Source organism: Alosa alosa, chromosome 11 (assembly GCF_017589495.1).
Source record: "Alosa alosa isolate M-15738 ecotype Scorff River chromosome 11, AALO_Geno_1.1, whole genome shotgun sequence".
In the NCBI taxonomy this organism is placed as follows: Eukaryota; Metazoa; Chordata; class Actinopteri; order Clupeiformes; family Clupeidae; genus Alosa; species Alosa alosa.
The window spans coordinates 6,659,305-6,683,743 of NC_063199.1; the positions used below are offsets into that span (position 1 = coordinate 6,659,305).

General features: G+C 43.4%; 2 protein-coding genes across 17 annotated transcripts; both read right to left on the reverse strand.

Annotated features, from left to right (window-relative positions):
* Nucleotides 1-3,839: 3,839 nt before the first annotated feature.
* Nucleotides 3,840-7,720, reverse strand: lactb (lactamase, beta). Its single transcript, XM_048256082.1, is given in 7 exon segments — nt 3,840-4,866; nt 5,782-5,947; nt 6,206-6,521; nt 6,681-6,772; nt 6,775-6,870; nt 6,969-7,035; nt 7,153-7,720. Coding segments are annotated over 7 exon segments (1,656 nt in total). The 5' UTR covers nt 7,534-7,720; the 3' UTR covers nt 3,840-4,328.
* A 1,971-nt stretch (nt 7,721-9,691) lies between these two features.
* Nucleotides 9,692-23,958, reverse strand: tpm1 (tropomyosin 1 (alpha)). 16 transcript variants are annotated; one of them, XM_048256332.1, is made up of 10 exons: nt 23,635-23,951; nt 23,100-23,225; nt 22,812-22,937; nt 18,939-19,072; nt 17,669-17,786; nt 17,116-17,186; nt 15,904-15,979; nt 15,408-15,470; nt 15,141-15,210; nt 9,692-10,857 (listed from the first exon to the last, which is right to left on the reverse strand). In XM_048256332.1, the coding sequence occupies exons 1-10, from the start codon at nt 23,746-23,748 to the stop codon at nt 10,775-10,777; spliced, it is 981 nt and encodes a 326-aa protein (XP_048112289.1). In that variant the 5' UTR covers nt 23,749-23,951; the 3' UTR covers nt 9,692-10,774. The 16 variants fall into 16 exon arrangements, with proteins under 16 accessions (XP_048112289.1, XP_048112278.1, XP_048112273.1 ...); XM_048256323.1 differs by lacking the exons at nt 9,692-10,857; nt 15,904-15,979; nt 22,812-22,937 and adding exons at nt 12,625-12,880; nt 14,056-14,134; nt 16,582-16,657 and having other exon boundaries at nt 23,635-23,945; XM_048256321.1 differs by lacking the exon at nt 23,100-23,225 and having other exon boundaries at nt 23,635-23,952.
* Between the last annotated feature and the right edge of the window lie 481 nt (nt 23,959-24,439).

Consider the following 24,439-nt stretch of genomic DNA (forward strand, 5'->3'; position numbering starts at 1 on the left):
ATCCACACAGAAAAGGAGTCATAATATCACAATCCACGTGTCATTAAATGGTATCATTGTGCAATACTAAACACCGATACTAAACAATGTGCCAGTGGCATGGGCTCTGGGTCCCATGAAGGTGCTGGAGCAGGAGGCTTGCTCCCTCCTGCTCTGTGGCACTGGTATCCAGCCACTCCCTCGTTGTTCTGGGCTGACTGCTCCTTCATGCAGCTGCCAGGGTAGAGGCACTGCAAGCTCGTCCCATTAGGGCTCTTGGAATGTAGTTCGACCGGGGTTATGCCTCTCCCTGCTGCAGGTTTGTAGTCACTGCGGTTGGGCCTGTGAGGGATTCTGGGTTTCTGAATTTGCCACCATTTCACTTGACTCAAAAACATTGCCTGATTATTTTTACCATATTATCCATCATCATTAAACATCCTGACTTAAGTCAAAGTTCTCGGCAATAAAGGAGGTTTTATGATTATGGTTACAGCCTTAATATGTAACGCAAATGACACTAAAGCCTCATTGTGGCATTGACACCTCTATACCATCCTCAAGTCAGAATCTTTATGCCTCAGTGAAATGTTCATTCAGGTCATATTGTATTCAGGCAGATCCATGCATGAACATGTTGTGGACTTTGCAGTATTACAGTAACACCAGTTACAGCAACAAAACAGATTGATGTGGAGCCACTCTGTGTGCATTGTCATTTCTTGTAAACCAGGTGACTGCATTTTTAGTAATTTGGCCCACTATTACAGCTTGATTTATCAGGCCATATGTTTGTGTTCCAATGAATGTGCCATAAATAGACACACCATCTGACACAAGACACCATAATCATGTGGCCTCCAACTAATGAGCAAAGGAAAGTATAAAACATTTTGATGTAGAAAAGAAACAGTTATGGACTAAAAAAATATATATTACAGTGACCTATTTGACCTTTATTGACTTTCTTCTGGTAATTTCCTGGAGATAAATGGAAGTTTTTTTTAAGCAGGCCACTTGTTACCTAGCCTGGAAAATCCAGACCCTGGTCTAGAAAGATTAAGGGTCTGGCCAAGAACAATGTAATGGCCCAACTCGTGGGGCGGCAACAAGCATGCATTTAAAAATCTCACTACAAGCAATTGGATAACACTAGACCATGTTTACTCTATGTTGGGTTTTATGTTGGGCAGCCGTGGCCTACTGGTTAGCACTTCGGACTTGTAACCGGAGGGTTGCCGGTTTGAACCCCGACCAGTAGGCACGGCTGAAGTGCCCTTGAACCCCTCACTGCTTCCCGAGTACCGCTGTTGTTGCAGGCAGCTCACTGCGTTGAGATTAGTGTGTGCTTCACCTCACTGTGTGCTGTGTGTGTTTCACTAATTCATGGATTGGGATAAATGCAGAGACCAAATTTCCCTCACGGGATCAAAAGAGTATATATACTTATATATATACTCTGAATGATTTCGGACTTTGACGCAATCGGATAACACTACGACCAATGTTTACTGTCCTCCAACGTTGCAGTCTTCATCAGTTTAGCTGGTTCCCCGGGATTCAAGGGGTAAAAGTAACGTCAGAGACTTTCTAATGTGGAGACACAGCACTCAAAAAATACTCAATAGAAATGCATGGGGCTAGTTTGTCACGCCAATATGGCCATTGTCTACACATATCCCACCCCTTCCTTGGCAAAACGTCGACATGTCAATACATTGAGCCAATCATGTGGTATGATGTGAATACATTGAGCCAATCATATGGTGTGTTGTAAAGACATTGTGCCAATCATGTGTTGTGATCTCGCCGCTGGAGCAAGATTGGTGTCGTGAAGCCTTGCGCACACGCATTTCTGCCGAAATGGATGCCCGACGAGTGCCCAAAAAGCGTTGTCAAACAGCCGCCGAGTGGAGAGACTTGCCTAAAAGGACTTTGGTAACGTGCATCATTGCTCATTGTCACAGTGTCTCGCAGATTTCCTGGGTACTTGTTACCAGTATAAAATGGGCATGCAGAACACTGGGTGCTAGCTCCCGTTGGACAAAATTTACACAGACATTGGATTTACTTTGATTACTTGATGATGATGATGACTTGTGTTGGCCAAAGGGGATCAAAAGTCAGCTGTCACACCATAGATGATGGTGTTCACAGCAACCCCCAAAGCAAAGATCACACACAGCTTGTGATATGCGCATCAGTCTGAAGTGCCTGTCATATATTGTCCATCTGTAAGTGCAAGTTCCACGAGTGCCGCTGTCGTTGCAGGCAGCTCACTGCACCGGGATTAGTGTGTGCTTCACCTCACTGCGTGTTCACTGTGTGCTGAGTGTGTTTCACTAATTCACGGATTGGGATAAATGCAGAGACCAAATTTCCCACACGGGATCAAAAGAGTATATATACTTATATACCGGCTTCGGCAGGGGTTTATCCTGCAATGGACTGGTGTCCAGGAGAGTCTACATCTCTCTTGCCCTTAGCACTATGGCCACCGCACTTTGTAGCACTACGGCCACCACAAACAGGCACCACTAGACATATTAGACTTCATGCCTGGGAAAGGACTAACTCCCTTCCTGGAATCTTGAGGAAAGGGTTACAGTGTATATAATGGGGACATCATAGTGATCCCCAGATGACCAGGATAGGTGGTAGGGAATGTTAAGGCCTAAACAGATTATGGCCTAATGGCTGGTGGACAGTGGGTCTTGAAAAAACAAAACTAAGCTCTGTAGATTTCTCGTTTTTAATGCTGCTACTGCTTCTCCTTTGTCTCTGAGCTTGTTGATCTTTTGATCTCAGTAACACTTCAGTTTAGGGAGCCCATGTTAACCGTACATAATTAAAGTTCTCAATAAGCGCAAGTAGGTTTTTATTCAACAATTTCTTATTCTTACTGAATAGATGACTTATTCTTGGTAAATCCTTAACTAAATAGTTGATCTTGATCTAAGGTTATTGATATATAGTATGGATCAAAATACAAACTTTATAACGCATTATAACACAAAATACAAACTTAAAAACGAATTGTCTTAATATATTTCTATTCTGTCACTTGAAGTTGCATATTCAGACAGTGTGTTAGGAGTTCATAAACTATTTCGATCCATACTATATAACAGTAACTATAGATCAAGACCAAGTAATTACTTTTTAAGGATTTACAAACAAAAAATGACCTATTGAGTAATAAGAAATTGTTTAATAAAGACCTAATAAATTACCCTGTTGAACTCTAATACCTACACATATTAGTGATGTATTAAAGGGACACCAGGCAAGCCTGATGCTTTTTCTCTACGAAACTCCCCCTCTCTCGGTCTGAAGCTCTTTTCCTTTTCTTTGCGGCTTCCGTCAAGGGTTTTAAGCTGCTTCTTAAATACACACGTTTGCAACAATCTCTAGCGTTTTGTTACCCTGCCTGCTTCGGTCGGCGGGTAGGATACACTGAACTTGCAAACGGGATATTCTTCCTACAGGCAGTAGGGGCAGGAGAGAGTCTTCATTCGCCCTGTAACGAGTCATTTAACCATATACCGACTTACGAAGATGAGTATTTAACACGAAAACGTTGCCTGGTGTCCCTTTAATGGTTAACATGTTCCCTAAAGCATTACACTTTTCTCCTAAGTGCACTGTGGGTAACACTGGTTGTGGGGATGTGCTGATTCTTGCAGTGTAGCTATGTTATGGAGAGACTGATCAGTGCTGAGTCTATTGTATATTGGACTGTTTTCTGCAAAAGTACCATAAAACATAAAAAAATGCCTCTACTTCTGTCATAGGAAAGCCATTGGCAGATGGGTTGAATAATACTTAATATTTTGCTCTAATAATTATAAAGAAGAGCGTTTGGCCAGGATGATGTTTATTGATATTAAATGATGCACCTGGTGATAGCATCACCTGGTGGCTGGTGGTAGCATCTTGAAAAGACGTGGAAACATTCTTCTTTGTCCTTTGTCTTGTTTGACTCTATTCCATGATCATGCAAACAACATGTCAGCATTATACATTATTTCAGATTTAATCAGAATAATACTTCAGAGTAATGACATATTCATAAAACACACCACAGATGCAACATTCAGAGACATCTCTTACCCCTGTTTGATTGACTAAAAAGAACTGTTAATGTACAAAAAAACTTTCAGAAATACAATATAAAAACAGAAGGTTAAAAAGTACACAGTGTGTTGAATTTCAAGTATCCTGGAACTCCAGCACTTGTAAACAACTCACAAGAATGTGTTTATTCTCATGGTTGCATACACATGCACACACACACATACTTGTGCACGCAGACGCACACACACACACACACACACACAAAATCCCCCTCATTTACTCCGGGTCTTATCAAACTCTAGGGCAATTTTCAGTGCAGTGGTGTTCAGTCCCACAGACTGCATGTTGGTAATGATGGTGACCACCACACCCTGAGGAAGAGTCTGACCCTGTGCCCGGGTCCCTGCGTCTGCCTCGCCATTAAACTCACTCGGCAGCACCAGCAGAACGCTACTGGCGCCCACAGCGCCCCCTGTATGTGAGACGTAGTGCCTGCGGCTCCGGCACTGGCCATATTTCTGCAGCTTCTCCACCACCAGCCAGCCCTGCGCGTACAGGCCGTCTTTGTCCCAGGAGGCCTCGGTCTTGTCCACTGGGGACCAAAGGGCCATGGCCGTGTGGGGCTTGAGGAAGCCAGGCAGGCGACCACTGGGGTCCTGGAGGCTGGCCAGCTGGTAGCTGTAGAGAAGGGCGTTCCCAAACAGAAGTAGATCCCCCGCCGTGGAGAGGAAACCTCCCCCAGCCCACTTGTAGGAGTTGTCCACATACGGGCAATTCACCACGCGGCCTTTCTTATTGAGGTGGTAGTTTCTGAGACATGTACGGGAGTGAGAATGGTAGCGAAGGAAAGAAAGATGGAGAGAAAGCAAGAGAGAGAGAGAGAGACTGATACATTAGCTTACAGCCACAGCTACCCCATTCTGGATTATAGAGAAACTGATTTCCCATGGCATTGTCCTCCGTAGCAAACAGGACGCACCCCACTGCCACTACAGAATTACAGGGTGGAAAAAGTATTTTATGGACACGGGTTGCCTGGGAAACTCATTTTAAACATAATTCAGCTGTCCCTCATGTTTGATCAGGACAAGCTTGTTTGGTGATTCTTATCTCACTTTTGAGCCATATTTTTTCGCTCTACTCAGTGTTATTCTACTCTTTGCTATACTAAGCAAGCCCAGACAACCCAACCCAAGTGATCTAATCCCTGTATCTACTGTGGCTTACCTAGCCTAGAAATCTAGACGCACCCTAGCGGCGGCAAATTAATTTGCTCAGCCTGTACGTCTAGTATCAAACCATAGGGATTTCTATTGGCTGACACTGTGGACGTCATCCAATCACAGCGCTCTATTTTGTTAGAGAGTCTTAAGGCGGGTTTAACAGGATAACGACAGTCCTGTGACGGTGAACAACAAGGAAGGTGGCTATGGCTAACTAAGAGCGGTTGTTTCAATCGGCGTTACGCCAACTTTGGAGGAGTTGGACTTGTGCTTTTCTTTGAAAGTTGAGCAACACAATGCACTTAAGTAATTCCTTTCAAGAAGGATGTATTTACCGCTTTTGCCGACCGGATACGGATATGGTCGTAGCGCTGGCCTATTGCATGCCTAGGCAGTTTGAAAGACAATTCTCTGCCCGCCCCTTGGATTAAGCGAGGTAAATGGTTCGATTCCAGACTATACATTTCAATGATATAGGATGGCCCGCCAGGCTATGGCTTACCTGGAGCGGTGATAGATGATGGGATCGTTCTCATCAGGGACAGTATTGAGCATGCCCAGTTCACGGAACATCTTGGCCATGTGATCAAGGAAGCGCTGGCCAGCCACCCTCTCCACCACAGCACTCAGCAGACAGAAGGCATGGGTGGAGTACAAGAAGGTGGTTCCTATAGAGATACACAAAAACAAATGCACTGACAAACAACAAACAACCTAAATACTACATGGGGTATGCCAACTGGAGACTCTACAGTCCTGTATAACCAGAGAGGAGATGTCACATCAGTGTCATGTGGGAATGGATTTTATCCCGTTGGCCCAGCAGGAAAACGCTTCACCATCTTTTACAGGTCCTGCAGTAGCACTTGTTCATATCATAGGTCAATTCATGAGTGATGACGATGACACTGAAAAAGAAGATGCACCTGGTTTGTAAATAAGTGGGTCGTTCTTGAAAAGGTCTAAGGCCTGGATGACATTTTCAAAGCGGTCTTTGAGGTAGTACTCTTCCTGTTCAAACTCCTTCTTTTTCTTGTCCTCTTTGGTCTTGCTGGTGCGGTCATCCTCAGCTTTTGCTTTCTCTTTGCTCACAGCACTGTTCTTTTCTTCCTTCTCATTCCGTTCAGGTAGCTTGATAAGGCGTTTGGCTTTCTCCTTGTCCTCCCGCACCTTCTTGGCATCCTTCTCATAGTGGCGAATACCACTCAGGTGAGACAGAATCAGACGTGGTGTTATGGTGACCTGAACAACACCCAAACATTAAACAAAAAGGAAATAAAATAATACATACACCAATACATACACATTTTAAATATGAATCCTAGAAATAGCCTATGCTTCCTAAATCTATACTGTACACAATCCGCACTGTTCTTATTGGCAAATGTTGACAGGACTTACAGCTTCTCCTTCAAATGTTTTCTCAGGGAATTCAGGCACGTATTTCTGGACAGGGGCATCAAGGTCCAGCTTGCCCTCTTCCCACAAGCGGCCGCAGCAGCTGCTGTCAGTGGCTTACTGATACTGGCAATACGCATCACCGTGTCTGGGCCGCAAGGCACCCGGTTCTCCAAATCAGCATAACCCATTCCTGTGTGGGAATGGTATTGTTTTTCTAAAGGTCTCACAAAACCAAGGACTATTGATTGTACCACAGTTGAGAAGACTTCAGAAAACATCAGAACACACCTTCAGTCCAGACCTGTACGCCATCCACTGACACACCAATCACCATGCCTGGGGCCCCCACCTCATCCTATGCCACAAAAGGTTAGCAGTCAGATCATAAAAGTAGCCTATACTAGAGTGATACCAACAAACTAACTCGATATCGACCAAAACTATTTGGAAATACAGTGGGTCTCCTGTGTACCTGTACCTTTATCCGTCGAACCAGATCTCTACTAATTTCTATGGCTTCAGCATATTTCAAGTCTGTTTGAGGCTCGTAGGGTGTCTCTGCATTGCACGACTCGCTGTTATACGCATGGTGTTTTAACCCAAATGCTAAAACAAATCCGGCCCCTAAACCCAAAACCCATAACTTCGACCTTGTTTTAGTAAATGACTGGTATACACTCTGTCCTTTAAATCCTGTGTATGGTCTCGTTGGTTGTTGGTAAAGAACGCCTTTAGACAGCTTGCCAGAGTAGTTTGTTCGGGATGTCAACAAAGGATAAGAGCGAAATCGTCCAGGACAGTCTTTACATCTGACGTTCACACGTTCCAGAGTTAAGAGTAACACACGCGACATAGTTACCAAACCTCCTAAATGTGTCTAGGACAAATTATTTATCACAGTAACAGGCAGCGCTTTAGTTCAAAGGTTGCGAGTAATGTTAATCAAATTTGTGAAAGGCTAGGCCAATCGAGACACGTCGCTCTAGTCATCAATAGCTGAATGTCGATATAATCGATGCAGTGGCCTTTCCTCTTGGGGTCACTGTTTCCTCGCCTGTGAAAAAGATACGGTCCGAAAACCACTCCATACGCCCCGTGATAATGAGCAAGAACTTAAGCATGTTCAATATTATTAACGGAGTTGGAGAGATGTCATCTTGGATTAGGCTGTATGCCTAATGCAAATGAGCAGTCTATTATTAGTTATTTTGCATATCAGTCAGCAAACAAGACACCTCTATTAAGTGCTCATTGGAAGTTGACACACACACACACCAGAACAGTTCATTCAAAATAATTCACCAATTATAAATGTCTGCATTGCATGACAAGTTGAACCCAACTTGAGTTCATTAGGTTAGTCTAGAGTCATTCCAGAGCCAGTGAAGATGAATTCAATAACGTCTTACCTAATAACAACTTTCCGGCTGGTAAATGGATTTCTTAAAATCCAACAAGCGGGAGAACCAAGCACAACTGAACATATTTCTGGATAACTTTTGGTCCATGGTGAACCCTGCTGGCCAGCTCCTACACTAGGTGACTTTGAGCAGGCCTATCACTGGCTACACGAAGCCTACAGACCGGTCACGTGTGTAGGCTACTATTGTTTGTTATAAAGGGCCACACCGAAGGTTAGGATCTGTCCTTAAATGTTTACACTAGCAATGGGCACATGTTTAGAAAGTCTAAACACTGATAAGCTTTTCCATTCCATCCAAGAACTTGACCTTGCCTATATTGCAGCACTTTCTCTTCAGTCCACAGAGCGGCCACTTCAAGAACAATTAAGTGGAAATATTAGTAAGTGAACAATGGACCCAAGAGCCCCAAGATTTTACAATTTTAAATAAGAATTGTATAGGCCAGTGGTTCTCAAATGGGGGTACCCCTTTGGGGTACGTGAAGGCACTCCAGGGGGTACGCGAGATTTTAAAATATACATATAGGCCTATTTAAAAAGTAGAATCCATGCAAAAATACTTTAAAAACAATTATTTAATAAATCTTTCAGGAAAATATAAAATCATAAAATAAATTTTATATTTCAGTAGGCTATTCAATTTCATTATCCTAAAAATTCAGTCCCCCCATACCAGGATGGTTCGACCCAACCTGTCACATGCCACCTGCCATCACCTGTCAATCACTTTCAAAACTCAAACGATGTCGTGGTTGAAGTGTAGCGGTAATTCGCGCAGGTTAGGGGGTACTTGGCTGAAAAAAGGTTGAGAACCACTGGTATAGGCTACACCTAGATTTCCAAGGTCAGTAGCTTGCATTTGCAAATGGACACAGACTATGTGTGACGTATATTTCACAGGGGGTACATCACTGAAAGGTCAGTAGCTTGCATTTGCAAATGGACACAGACTATGTGTGAAGTATATTTCACAGGGGGTACACCACTGAAAAAAGGTTGAGAACCACTGGTATAGGCTACACCCAGATTTCCAAGGTCAGTAGCTTGCATTTGCAAATGGACACAGACTATGTGTGAAGTATATTATAAACTTCCCTTTAAGAAGGCATTTGAGGTGAGGAGGCATTGTGCTATTAACATCCGGTCATTGCATGGTATCTCTGCATGCACTCACCACATTTAGCGGTCACAATAATACAAGACTAACAGCAAGATTAGACGCTATAATGTGACTTGTAAAGATCTTCTCCTCCTCTCCTTGACCGCGTATAGCCTACATAGCATGACATGGGGGTCGGGGTGTGTACTCATGCCCCACTTCAGCTGAGAGACAGCCGAAGGCAAGGAGTAATGAGATAAAAAGGAGAAGTGGGCTCAGTAGATTTTGTTGAATTCGCAATTGAACAGACATCCACTGAGATGAGCATAAAGGTCTCCAACCCACCTGCATAAGTGGCTGCACTGGTTCCGACACCTTATGCAATGATGGTCATCAATCCAAGAACAAATATATGATAACATCAAGAATGACGCAACAGACCATAAAATACCATAATTTTCCACCAGCCTTTAGAAAACGTCAAACTTGTGTGGTTTATTCATATTTATTAACTTTATACATTTCATATATGACATACATTTCAACATCTACATTTAAAACAGTAAAATAAAAATGTTTTGAACCATGAGCATGAGGAAAACCCACAATGGATTTGCAAAAAAATAATGCTGCCATACATTTTGTTTTGAGTTTAGTCAAAAAAACAAACAAAACATAAATAATAAAAATTACAATAAAAAACCTTTGGAGTGTAGGCAAGTCCCTTTATGGTCAGGACCAAGGTTTGGCACAAAATTATTAAGAACTGAAATACAATCCAAATTATGGTACTGGAATATTGGCAATAACTTATATCTACCTAGCAACAAGCTGCTAAAACTTGTTTTCACAGTAGCACCAGTATGCACATGAACAACCTAATTCAATGCACACTTCAGAAAATTTCCACAAAAAAAAAAAAAAAAAAAAAACTAAACGACAGTTGGATTTTCAAGAACGGAATTCGTACAAAACCTATGTGCATAATATTGGATTTAAGTGCAAAAGATTTATCCCATGTTGTCTTTAATGAATTGACAAAAGTATGTGCATGATCAGAATGAAATGACTAAGTGCCCAATTCAATCTTAGCTGAACTACATCTTTCAGTCATACCTAATAAATGGCACATGTGTTTTCAACCTGATAATTTGTCACAATGATGTTGGGGAGGGGAGGGGGGATAAACTCAAAGAACTACAAAATGCAGACATCATTATGATGATGCTAAGCTATCGATTGGGCTGAGTGATAGTGTTTCTCTGTTTGGGCCTCTTTCAAAGGATTCTTCCTTATCTATCTTCCTTTACTGCTCTTTCGTTGGTCTCTGCTGAAAGCAGGAATGGTGCAAACGGGGTAAAGGTAAAGCGCCTGGTTATTTCTCTCTCCACAGTGAAGTGCAGAGAAGAGAGAAAGAGGTGGGAGGGAAGAGTTCATGGCAAGCGAGGTGCAAAATAACCACAAATTATAAACACAAACACAGGGGAGTAAAGGTGGAGGGGCGCTGGAGGGGAGCTGGTGGGAAACTGGAAAGGACTGCGGGTGGGGAAGGGCTGGCACACCTCTGGCTTTTCACATATTATTTAACTCCATTAGAGTTTGGTCCAACATCTGGTTCATTTCAAGGTTCTCTTCTTTAGCATGTGAAAGTTTCTCTGTTAGAACATCAAATAAAGAGACATTTTTTAAAAATATGCCATACATGATAAAAAAAAAAAACAAATACATGCAACTGGTTCCATAAGCACACTTGTTTCCCTTTTTAGCACTCCATAAAAGGCCCAAACTGTAGTTGTTAAATAGTAAGCCGTTTGTGAATTCAACAGTGATGTCATATAGTTAACTCGAGTGTCACTGCTCATCCAGACATTCATGCATAATAAGCTAACCAGAGTGCAACAAAATTTCTGCTGTCTTGGTCCCTTTGTAAGACCAGTAAGTAAGCCTTGCAGCTCATCTCATCTTCCAACACGCAGCATGCTTAATATGAACAGGATGTTAAATTGGAGACATTACTCCTAAAGCGTGTATTAATAAACAGTAGACAGTTCACAACACAATATTTTGGAGTGATATAAAGTGTTGCACAGTATAAGTGTTTAAAATACAATGTTCATCTCAATTCAGACACACGGTTAGTATGAAGGCGTGTTATGTGTATAAACCCGTAGTTAAGACGCAAAACATCCAGATTATGTTTAATCCTCATTCAAGGCCAGTCTTAGTTCGTTAGAGAGAAGGCGGTTTTTCTCAAGTTGCTGGTAGAGGCGATCTAGCAGAGTGCATCAGGCCACAGAGCAGATGAAAGGCAAGGGAGCAGGAAGGAGCACATCAGTGGCAGAGCAGGCGAAAGGAAGAAAGAGAGAAAGAGAGAGAGAGAGAGAGAGAGAGAGAGAGAGAGAGAGAGAGAGAGAGAGAGAGAGAGAGAGAGAGAGAGAGAGAGAGAGAGAGAGAAAACACACAGAGTGAGGGAAAATCAGTAATCAGTACAATCACAGGATTGTGAGGGAGAGAAAACCTTTGGTGTTAAATGAGTATTAGTTCACATCCACTGGTATTTTCATATGCTGTCAATGTTAACACTACATACTGTAGGGATGCTGGCGGGGATAAGGCAATGACACTTCGGACACCTGTTACTATGGACACAGCAGGCACAAAGTCGCTCATTACCTGGCTGACAGAGGAGACAGTTGCTCACCCCAAACTACCACAGGGTCTCACCTCATCGACTCACTGAGAACCTGAGTACTCAGCTACAAGTCATCCAGCGATATATGGGACAGCCATTATTTACTGGACTATTTTCAGTGTATACAGTATATTATAAGCATGTTAGAAAGAAAAAGAAAGAAAGGGCTTGACTCAAAGGAGTGTCATGAGCAAACAGGACAGTCACAACCCCCACTTCCCTCTTAACTAAGGTGTTCTAGCAGCAGGTAGTTAGCCCCAGCCTCTATCTTGTCTCCTGATATGGCCAGGGAAGACAGACTCGCTCATTGAAATTGCTGCCCATACAAAACCACATTATTTGTATAGGCACCAATACCTGATTTGCATTGCATGCAAAATACAAATGACGCCATCCTTTCTTAAATCTCCTCCTCATGAAAGAATAGATTATAACAGTAGATTATAGTACTTTCATTGCATTCTCGTGAGTAATAGACTGCAGTAATATCATTAATTATAAGTATCACCATAAGAGCTGGTTAAATGTCCCTACGACTAATAAAGTGTTACTTAGCAAAATGGTATTTAAACGTAATGGCGAATCTCCAATGTGACTGTTACTGGTGAGGGGGGTCTGAGGGGTTTACATAAATTTCCATACAACATTTTCACCATGAGCAGAACAGAATGTAAACAGAGGAACAGCCAAAAAGGGAAGGGTGAAATAAGGAGAGAGAAGTAGGTTTAAATACAAGGAAGAATGTTTTATTTATACACAACTTAGAGAGAATGAAAGGTTCTGTACAACAAGCGTGACACACAATGGTGATGGTCAGGTGCAGACACATAGTGTCACAGAAAAAGAAAAGAAAAGAAGAGAGGGATAGGGAGAGGGATGAGAGAAGGGAAGGGTAGAGAAGGCAGGTGTAAAAGAAAGGGAGGGGCAGAGGGGCCACTCAGCTGGAGAGGCGGCGTCTTTGGACAGGTGGAGAGTAAACAATTTATCTGTGCGGAGGAAAAGAAGTAAAGACAAAGTGATGGAAGGGCCTTGTGGAGTATGAGGGAAGGTACCTTTTCCAGCACATTCACTCGTAGGCGCGCGCACACACACACACACACACACACACACACACTCTAAGGTAGCATTAGTTTTCTGATCCAACATATCTTTATCCACTCACATTCCTAAGGTTTATATCAACATTTTCCTAGGATTTACAGAATCATATGTGGTGCCAAACGGTGTCTAGCATAACACTATGAAAAGAGTAGCCTAGCATTCAATGATTACAGGAAGAAAACTTAAGAGGAGCTTCAACTGACCACACTGAAGGAAGAGGTCTCTCTTCTAATCAGAAGTAGACCACATTAGTAATGCAGGAGCTGAGTTACTCAAGAAGAGTATATAAGAGTATACACACACACACACACACACACACACACCTCTGTGGTACAGGAAGCGAATCTTGTACGTTCAGAGCAGACCTGTTTCATTGAAATGTCTCTTGCTAATCCAGTGGGGAAATTTCAACAAAGCATGCAGGATTTATGGGCCACTAAGAGGTTACCTTAACTCAGGAAAGGAGGGGGAAATACATTAATTTGAAAGGCGTAAGATAGACATATGAAAATGATCAGAGATTACTTTTCCAGTAAAAAAGTAATATTATTAAAAAAATAAATCATTATTTCACATCATTGCCGTTTTCTGTGCTCACACAAAAATAGTAAAAATATGGCTCCAGCTCTAATTTTTTTAAAATGGGCTCTTCCCTTGGCGACAGTACATAGCCATCAGACGTTTAGCAGTTAGTGGAGGGGGGTGAGAGTGTGAGTGAGGAAACCACTTGCTAACAAATCTTTTAGACTGGCTAAGAAAAAATAGTTGAGCTACAGACTTCTCAGTTTTTGCTTTCATGACATGACTACACAATATGAAACTATCCCATGATACAAATTCAGCTATGAGGACACAGAACTAGAAGCCATTGTTACCGTATGAGAGCAGAAATGCCCCCTTGTGAGAACAGAAAGAGCAGATGATGGTTTGAGAGGATGAAGATTTAAGAGTCAGTATAGGAAAGGGCAGTGGAGGGGTAAGAGGGGCAGGTTGTTGTGGGGTCAGGGGCAGGATGGGGCAGAAAGAGGCACAAGCAGACACGGCCAGGACGATGAATTACATTGAAGTCATGTCGTTGAGAGCGTGGTCCAGCTCCTCGCTGATGGCTTTGTACTTGAGTTTCTGGGCATACAACTCGTCTGTGGGTGGAGTGGGTCAGGGGGTTGGGGTGGGGTTTTGGGTTGGAGCAGGGTGGTGGAAGGGGAAGGGTGGTGATGGTGGTGGTGGAGAAGGAAGATTGGGAGAGGGTGACGATGAGGAGAGGGGTAGCGTGTCCATTCCAGCAGCAGAAACCAGGGTGAGAAGCCCAGAGAAGTGGAGGCAAGAAGACAGCAGGACAGAGAGAGGACAATGGGGGAGAAACAGAAACAGAAAGAGTGAAAACAGAAAAGCAATTATGAAACCAAATATAGAAAGGAGGAAGTGGTTGTGGAACGTCACAGATGGGGGCGGAAATATGGCGAGGGAGGCCCTGTCAAATTCCTCAAGTGCACCAGGAAATACCGGCATTGCCCAATAGCATCCATACCTAACTGCACCCATATACAGTCATGCAGATTCCTCAGAGTCAGTAACTGAACTGGCATCTCTGTGAGAGATTCCTGCATCCCCATTGTGGAAGGCTGGACTTTGAGCCCCAGCAGCCATAAATCAGATTACTCTTAACTAGCAAGTGCAAACACCACACTGACCTAATTATGAAAACGACTGGGGATGTATACGTGTGAAGTCAGCTGTGTCTAGAACGCTTAGCACACTAAAACGTCAAAGGTGGCCACAAAGACAAAGTCATAAAAACTTCAACATGACGCTATCAGTGTCATCAGCTCTACACATTTCAGGTTTCCGGTCATGAACATAAGGATGTGAACCAACGAGAGCTTTCTTTAGTGGAAACACTAACAACGGAGGAAAGAAGAGATTGTTTCAGCATAGCTCAATTAGCAAAGAGAAAAAGTGGAAAAAGGCTAAAGCGGTAGGATTTATAGAATATAAATTGGAGCTTTAGATTAAGTGTGACTGCAGAGAATGTGGTCAAAAACCAGGGTGCAATTGCTGAGTGAACCATCAATGTCGACGAGCCCTCAGCTCTACGATGGTGTTCAGGAGAAACCCCTGTGTAAGTGAAAGGACAGACAGTCATACCTTCCAGGTCATCAATGGTCTTCTCAAGCTTGGCTACTGATCTCTCAGCAAACTCGGCACGGGTCTCAGCCTGTGGGACAAAGAGACACACAAACGTATCACCCAAACAGCATAGAAAAACATTCATTCATTCACTTTCTTTTTTATTTACTCCTTTATTCACTCTTTTCTTCCTTCTGGCACACCTTCACCAACCCCAACCCACACACACACACTATCTCTCGCTCTCTCAAAGGACACAGTCCAAAGGTGAGCCCAGTAACTTGCCTCCTTCAGTTTGTCGGTGAGGACCTTGATCTCCTCCTCGTACTTATCCTCCTTCTGAGAGTACTGTGGGTAGAACGCAAACGACACAAATGTCAACAGTGTCTCCACATTCCTAAGGAGCCACTCCCTATGATGGAGTGGGGTGGGGAGTGGAGATGGCTCCCCTCCAGGTACACTGCCATAGATAGCCACCTCACCCACCATTCAGCTTTGGTCAGGCTATAGCTAACCCAATTAGCCTTTCTACATGCTATATTTTCAGTACCCTGGGAACTCATTTTAATGAGACACACAGTCCTAAGGCAAGACTAAAGAGTTAGACTACAATGTAAAGTTTACAATTTCATGAGACCGCACGAGCAGACTTGATTCAAATCCAAAGCAGAGTTGTCATACTGGTCAGTTTCAGGTCCTCCTGGCCAGTGTTTTGAGCAGGAGCTGGAGTATGTCCAGGGGATGGGGGGGGTCTGGAGAGGCTTGGGGGCAGGACACCTACCTTCTCAGCCTGGGCCTCCAGGGACTTCAGATTGTTGGTCACGGTTTTCAACTCTTCCTCAAGGTCAGAGCATTTGCTGGTGTTTCACACAAGAGGAGCGGAGGTACAGAGAAGAAGGGAGGGAGAGGAATGGAGAACACCACAAATGGCAGGGGAAGACCAGGGAAATAACAGAAGCAGTTGGAGAAAAGGAGAGGTAGAGCCAGAGAGTATAAAAATAAAACATAAAAAGAAAAAAATGTGAATAAGACCAGGGCAATTAAACTGTAAGGGAGCCAAGAAAGTCCAAACTCAGCAGGAATGTCACAAGAAAAATATCACAAGGCCATGGCTAAATATATATACACACATACACACACACACACACACACACACACACACACGATGCATATTTCCTGAAACACAATCATTAACCTTGCCGACACCACTGAGTTATTGTTAATCATGCAGCATTCCTGCTAGGTTAGAGGAGCCAAACTAAATGAGTTTCAAAATAAACAAAACAAAAATGCGGAGAGAAAAAAAAGATGGAAAAGAAAGCCAGGCAACCCAAGAAGCAAGCAGGAGAAAAGCCTTTGTTAGCAGGGAAGTTAGTATGGCGGCAGCAGACGCACAGGAGAAGGCGACTAGGTAGGTCACAGGACAGGTTGTAGTGAGTGAGCGTTAACCCTTTAGTACCTGATTTTGAGAAGCTTGTAATGACTTTGTGGCCTGGTCCAAAACCTTGGCCTCCTCCTCTGATTGTCGGACCACTCTGTTAATGTAGGCCACGAGGAGGGTAAGGCCAATCAAAGCCCGGGAACACATGCGTGTTAATAGTCCATGCGAAACAAAGGAAACAAAACACCAATAGTAATGATGACCAAGTAAAAACATGTTAGTATGGCGTCAGTTGTAAGTCCACCATAGGTCACACATTTAGCTTCATCTCTGTGGTGGGTTAACTAAATACTGATATGCAACAGATGGGTGTTATGCAGGAGCAATGGATTGCTGGTGCCTCCGTGCAGCTACACAATGTAGGCTACAGTAGAAGTACAACAGCAACACCATGCTCTAGCACATGCAGCAAATCAATGAGTCCAACAGAAATTACTAAAACATTGATCTGACAACTGACAAATTATAATAAGTATAATAAACTGTGTTTGCGGGAGAAGGGAGTGGGAGTGTCAGCCGTGGGGAAAAGCCTCCATCCTTTCTCCATCTTACCTCTCGGCCAGCTCAGCACGCTCCTCAGTGCGCTCCAGTTCACCCTCAACAATCACCAGCTTACGGGCCACCTGTCAGCACACCACACACTAGTTACAGCCTACCTAGCCAGCCCAACAACTTCCAACACTAACTATACTGAAGCTTCTCCGTAATAATCTATAACATGCAAATGTGGAAAAGTATACAACTAAGTTATTGCTGAAAAAAAAAAAACCATGTTCATAGCACTAAATTAAAGCTGATGATGCGAGCTGAAACAGATACAGACCACCGTGAATGATCTTAAACATCACCTAGATAGTGGAGTCTTGCACTATAAATACACACAGCTTCTTTAAACTATGGGGAATCATGGAATGAGACTGAGCAGTGGCAATGTAATGTTATACCATGAGTATGTAAGTAAGTGGTATCTATGCATGACAGGGATGGTTGTTTATTTACAAACAGTCATCAAGCTTGGAGTTGCTGACATGTGTCTGGCTGCACAGCGGGCATCAGTTACAGGGAGATTGGCAGAGGCCAACCTACCCAACCCCATCCCACTCACCTCCTCGTATTTGCGGTCGGCCTCCTCTGCAATGTGCTTGGCCTCCTTCAGCTGGATCTCCTGAAGCTCCATCTTCTCCTCATCCTTCATAGCTCTGTTCTCAATGACCTTCATGCCTCTGGAGAGAGAGAGAGAAAGAGAGAGAGAGATTAAAAGTTAGGCTTTCCTCTTGCTGGGGCTGTAACTTGACCCCAATCAATATCCCCTTGCACCGCACCATGGCAACAGGCTTGCCGGCAACCACCTACACACTCACTCAAACAATCCAGTGGGCAGACATGACAGAAAACATAAAATATCACATTATCAGCACTCCTTGGTGGTTGGAAACGAGTAAGGGGGATGTGGGTGGTGGAGTGTTAGCCATCGAGGGGAAGGTGGGCGGGTGGGAGTGGGGCACTGCGATGGTCACTGGCACACATGAACGTCAGGTCAGGTCCACACACACACAGTGGCTCTATGTTTAGGCAGCAGGCCCTGTGGAGCACAGAGGGCCACTGTGTGCTGTGGAACAAAGGCAGGGAAACACGGCCTTGTGCCCCGTGAATCACTGTTTATTCTCGGCCTGGCCATTTCTCCTTAACCAGCTCACGTCTGCAGGCGCTGCCAATAAACACCAGCGGCCGAGCGTCAGCTTCCTCGGGGCACACTCACAATGACTGGCCACACAGCCCCACATACATCACCTTTCATGTCCAAACTGCTGTGGAAAATGCTTCAGCTACAACAGCAGACACTGCCCTCATAGAAGGCCATGATCAATTACGAGTGGCTCGAATGAAATCACTTGTTGACGTTTTTTTCCCCTCCCCACTCTTTCCCAGTTAAACGGCTTTTAAAACATTGACATGTCTTAAGTGAATGAGTGAATGTAGGTCTGCTGCCACTCAGGGCAGGTTTCAGTTAAGCACAAACCAGCTGTGAGAGACTGCAGAGGAAGTGGGGACACACCAATACATTTCTCTCAAAAGAACAGTCAAGAGCTGACAACCGAAACCACAGTGGGAGGGACCAAAGAGAGTGACAGAAAGAATGAAGAATTTGAATCCGAAGAAGAAAAAAATGAACGGATACAAGCACTAGTGACAAAACAAAAAACAAAAAATCTTAAGAAACTGGTCTTAAGTAAAAGATGGGCGGGAAAGCAAATGGAAAGATGAATAGGTAGAAGCAGATAGAAAATCAACCCCAAACATCACAACATTGCTGCTATGCCACTGGTTCCTCCACAGGCCCTGTACAACCCCCCGCAGCTCCCGCCATCGTTTACCTCTCACTCTCATCTGCGGCCTTCTCGGCTTCCTCCAGCTTCTGCAGAGCGGTGGCCAGGCGTTCCTGAGCCCTGTCCAACTCCTCCTCGACCAGCTGGATGCGTCTGTTCAGGGAGGCCACATCCCCCTCGGCCTTTGGGAGCACACCAATGGCTGTTATGAGTCAATCTGCAGAGGCCGTGGATTAACATACCTGTGTCCACCCTGTGCATACGCACGGACGGGCGGGCACACATGGGCAATTCAACATATTTACACACATACACATTTTGAGTGTTCATCATTATCATAAAGGATGTGGTTGACTTTTTTGCATGCTTGTTGGCCTCGCTGCTAGGTGTGACTGACTTGAACTGATGAAACAGCATGTCAAGTTTATGTCCAGTTCCCTAAGTCATCTGTCAACAGAGGAGTGAGGGCCTAGCCCTGAAGACCCTTCCAACACTACTTGTACACGTACACACACACACACACACAGTGTGTATCTGTGTGCTGGCTGTGGCGACTGTTGAGGGGAGGGCAGGGCTGAGCTTTGTGCATTATTACTGGCCTCTTGAGAGAAGCTGAAGTCACTGTGGGCTGCAGAGACTCAAACCCACTGCCTGTCAGAGGCAACACAGGCCTGTCCAGGGGAATCACTCCTGCCCGTTTTAATAACTCCAGCTTCTCCTGTCTGGCCCTATTGTAAATGGAGCAACCTCTCATCACAGGTCTGTGGAAGGTTTATCTCCAAGGTCATAAAAATACAAGTAGCCAATTATTTTCAAACCCCAATGAATTTGCCTGAGCATATAAGAGACATCTTTGAACTCGAGATATCAGCTATTTGCACTGCACTTGTAGCATGGGTCCGTGTGTCATGATCAAACTGTATGAGGTCAATAAATGCATTTTGAGGTAGGCCTACTTCCTGGCGTAATAAGGGAGCTGAACTCTACTGAAGACTCCCATACAGTGGCCTCACGCACGTGCTATTTGCAGCGTACGGGCAAAGTGCATCTTGTGTAGTCAATTGAGATAATGAGGACGTAACGCAAAGATAAACTGACAGTATCTAATGCTGTCATCATATGCTTCACTGAGCCACTAACAAACCACACCCTAAAGCATGCCGTCTTTTTTTAATAGACGCGAAAGGCTCATTATAATTTGCATCTTAACCACCAATGTAGTTAAAGAGTTGGCAAGGAGACTGATGGCATAGACCACGCTGATTTTGAGTGAGATAGCTGTGACCGACCGTAGCCTCAGAGAGGAAGGTGGATCCCCTGACTGTTTGAATGTGCGACACCACGGCTTGCTTGTCCTTATATGGCAAACTAACTTTAAAACGGTGGTTGTCAGGTCCCAAAAGGCTCTCCACTGAGCACGGAGAAGGTGAGCCTGCGTTTAAATCAGTCATAGCCTAAATATTAGGCCTTCAGAGACAGGCCAAGATCAATCCGACAACATCCCTCCATCACAGCAAGATGCGTTGCTGGAATGCAATCTTACAACCTCTCAGCCTACTAAAGAGTAATTAATTAAATTCCAACAGGCGGGTTTTACCATTCAAATACCCCACCACAAGTCACCCAGGCGGAATTAAAAGAGGTATGCAAACCACGTTCAAACACCCACAGCACCATCGCCGTCAGGTTTCGTAGCCGAACCCACTCTAATGAATTTAGCGATTATTGAAGATGCTCATGACACAGGGGTAAGACGCCGCGACTAGCCCATTTCTAAGTTAGTGTGGAATTAACGCTTAGTATTTCGTACGGTCCTAACAACACACCAAGGGATTTCAGTCGAATTTCTGCAAGTCTTCTATCTCATAAGCCTGCCGTACAGGTAATCTGTTGCTGTGGGAAAATACTAAGGCGTGCGCATGTTATATTTAGCTGGCTAACTAGCTGGTGCGCTGCACAGCGGGGTGCAACGTAAATACCGCTATGTCACAGCACCACATCATCTTGCACTGTAGGGTACCATTAAACATATCTACAACCTCAGACTTGAAATGCATCTCCCTATGAAATGACATGGATTACAAAATTGTTAACGGAAAAAATAGAAGAAGCGGATACAATCGTCACTGGTGGTGCTACTTTGTATCAAATGAATCATTGAAGGCTTACTGTTTCTCTGGCTTTCCTCTCCAAGCCCAACTCCTTCTGCAACCTTTCGGCTTTCTCTTCAGCACCGTCTGCTTGATCTTGCAAGGATCTTATTTTTCGTTTCACAGCTTCCAGTGATGTTAGTCCTGCCATTATGTTTACTTTGTCTTAAAATAGTGAGCTATGATGAATTTCCCTGAAATTTCCACAGAGCGCAAAATCGCCCTGGAAAGCAAGACACCGACTAAATAACAGCTCAACGCTGTACTTGCCTCGAGACGCTCAGCAACGCCTGGATTTCACCGGAAGTAACCATGTTTTCATAGCCGTGTGTAAGAAGAGCGAATATGCTAAAATTACAATTAAAGGCTATTGTTTAATCAGTAATTTATTTTACACAGTGGTTGATATATTTATAAACAAATAAAAACAACTGTAATATTTGTTTATTTCAAAAATGCATTTTCTAAGTCACGCCTCCGCATTACCGTGCATTAACCTAATGCATTCCACTAGGTAAGCTATGGACCTCCGTATTGTTATTGTGCGCCCTCTGCTGTAGGCTAGTGATTTGCGCTGTGCAAGAAAATTCTACTGCGCTCTTAACTTGGATAAACACTACATGGTCTGTACAGCCTATTAAACATGCGAAACTACGAAAAGTAAATAAACAAACAACACCATTATTACCTAATAGGCTACATAACATAGTAGGCCTAGGCCTAGACGACTTGATTCAGCTTCATTGAAAACTTCATTGTAAGGTAGCCTACCCATTTTTTCCAATAGGTGGTACTTCAGGCTTGGATTATGTCAAGTTCAAAGATATATTTCACGAATTTAGTCAGATAGGCTATAGAAGCTCACTTTTCATGAGCTCGTTAAACACTATACATTACACTTGTAAAAAATTCCATGTATTTAACATGAGCATGATAATATATCATAGCCTACGGACAAAAATCTGCCATTAATCATCTGCATGATTGTAAATCACTACATATAGTAGGCCTACAATATAGGCTACTTGTCATATTACACTACACAGACACATTCCTTTCATGGAGTTTTTTTGCACATTGACTCACGATTTAATTGGCTATTATCGACTGTCCTGCTGACTTAATTAATAGGCTAGATGAGATCTTAACTTTTCGGATCAGGGCGTAGCCACTGAAAACATAACCACCATTTCAATAATAGTCCTGCGACTGAACCTAGCTATTTAAAAATAAAAATGCCTTTTTGAAACAAAGGCAAGAACCGAATAGGGAAGGGACAATTTAGAAGCGGACAGCCCAAATGTTAGTCTTTACCATATAAAGTACTGAGCTAAATGTATCGGGCTTACAATCCAGTTGAGAAGATTCAGCATCCATTTCAAGGGCAATAATGTAAATGCTGTTGCTGTAAATGTAGTTGTAGCAAGTTTGCCAAGTGTTGCTCGTCTCATATGACTAGTGGGCTACTACCAAAAGACAACCACATCCTTTACGAAGGTGAAAGGTGATTCTTTGGTGACACCACTTAAAACATGCACAGAAAATACCTTGTGTAACATGACAGTTCTTACGGATTTTTTTTCGCAACAGATTTTGACCTTATAGATCATTAATTATACATTAAGTAGGCATACCAGAGAAATATATTCAATGACATTGTTTAAAAACTGTCATTTCACACAGCAGGCAACTTGGAAATATGGACAACTTGTGGGGAAAGCAGTGAACTGCGAGAATGGTGTGGCATTCTGTGGTGACCCTTCATACTTACGTCTGTGGCTTTCTTCTCTGCGAGTTCCAATTTCTCTTGGGCATCTTTAAGGGATGTAGAATATTTGTCCAACTCATCTTCAGTGGACTTCAATTTCTTCTGCAGTGCTACCAGGTCATCTTCCAGCTGATTTTTTTATTATTATTATCGTGTGAGAGGTCAGAAGGGTGAACAGCAGGAAACAAAGCGTGTGCGCGTAGAGGACGCGAGGGAGGCAATGGACATGGACAGAGGAGAGAGAAAGAAGCAGCAAAATTAAAAAGAGGCAAAGATGCACACGTGGAATACCTTGGTGGCCGTCTTCTCGGCCTCAAGCAATTTTTCTTCAGCAGACTGGAACTCCTCATGTAATTTATCTCGCTCATCTTCGGTAATACGCAATTTCTTTTCCACATCTCTTAATTCATCTTCTAACTATACATGCATGTAAACAGTCAGCATTAGGCATACAAGACATGAAGTCATTCGAACTAATAATTAAACAAAGTGTCTAGGTAGCAACATATCTATTTCACTGTAATACAATCACTTATAGGATATACTGTAAAATGCAATACTGATGGTGATTAAATCACAATTGATGACAAATAGGCTATTCAGTATCATTCACAGCACAGATGCAAACTATTTTATCCCACACGAAACACAAAAGGTAGTCTAATTCAAACGTTTAGTTCTTTCAAAATACTATATTCCATGTTTTGAGCAATATTATTAAATCCACACCGGATGGGTAGTCCACTCAGATCGTGATTTAGAAGTTAACTCGCCATCCCTCGCTCTTTTCTATGGTACACATTTATCTCCCCCAAATAAAGCCGACCTGTTTGCTCCTGTCCTCCGCTGCTTTCTTGTCGGATTCAGCCTGCTCCGCTCTGTCCAAGGCATTCTCCTTGTCGAGCTTGAGCATTTGCATCTTCTTCTTGATGGCATCCATGGCTGGTTATTGTTTGTTTCACTGCACCAAAAATCTCCGAAAAGTTAACCAAGGGGGGATGTGAGGCAGCGCCGGTTTACACTGAGGCGACTGTGTCGGACTGATGGCTGAGCTGGAGTGCAAGCGTTTGCAAGAGTAAGTTCAGTCAAATATGTACTTCCACAAGGGGAGCGACTGAATTCCTTGGGACATTCAATACTTTTTTGGAAACGGCGTTTGTGGGTTCCTTCCCCATGCCCTTTCTTTTTTATGGATCTGCATGGCGATTCGCTGTTGCCAGACACTTGACCGTTGATATGACTATATATGGGATGTGATGTTCCAACCAAGGAGGTACACCTCTTAAGACGGCTGTGTGTATTGCTAACGCCTCAATCTGTACAAGTAGACCTCGCAGTGAAAAGAATCAGAAGTGCGGCGAGACAAGTGAACAATTTTCAGTGGACTAGATCTTCTTTCTGTAACCGCATTAAGCCAAGACAAACACCTTTTGTCAAGGTTATCCAACATACAAACTCTAAACCTAAGCCCTTCTGCTTATTTTCATTGCAAGTGATTTTCATATTTTAGTTGGCCTACTTTGTCTCTCGTGAAATGTGATTGTCTGGTTTGACAACAAATGTTAAGGGTTCATGGAGAGCACTGAGCACTCAGTCAAACACATTGCTTTTCAGCTGCAACTCGGCAAACT

Excerpts from the sequence above, each read along its gene's own strand:
- tpm1 (XM_048256332.1), bottom strand. The coding sequence starts at position 23,748 with ATGGATGCCATCAAGAAGAAGATGCAAATGCTCAAGCTCGACAAGGAG. Across the intron at positions 17,787-18,938 it reads GCCGCAGATGAGAGTGAGAG|AGGCATGAAGGTCATTGAGA; the intron begins GTAAACGATGGC and ends CTCTCTCTCCAG. Across the intron at positions 15,980-17,115 it reads CGTGCTGAGCTGGCCGAGAG|CAAATGCTCTGACCTTGAGG; the intron begins GTAAGATGGAGA and ends GTGAAACACCAG.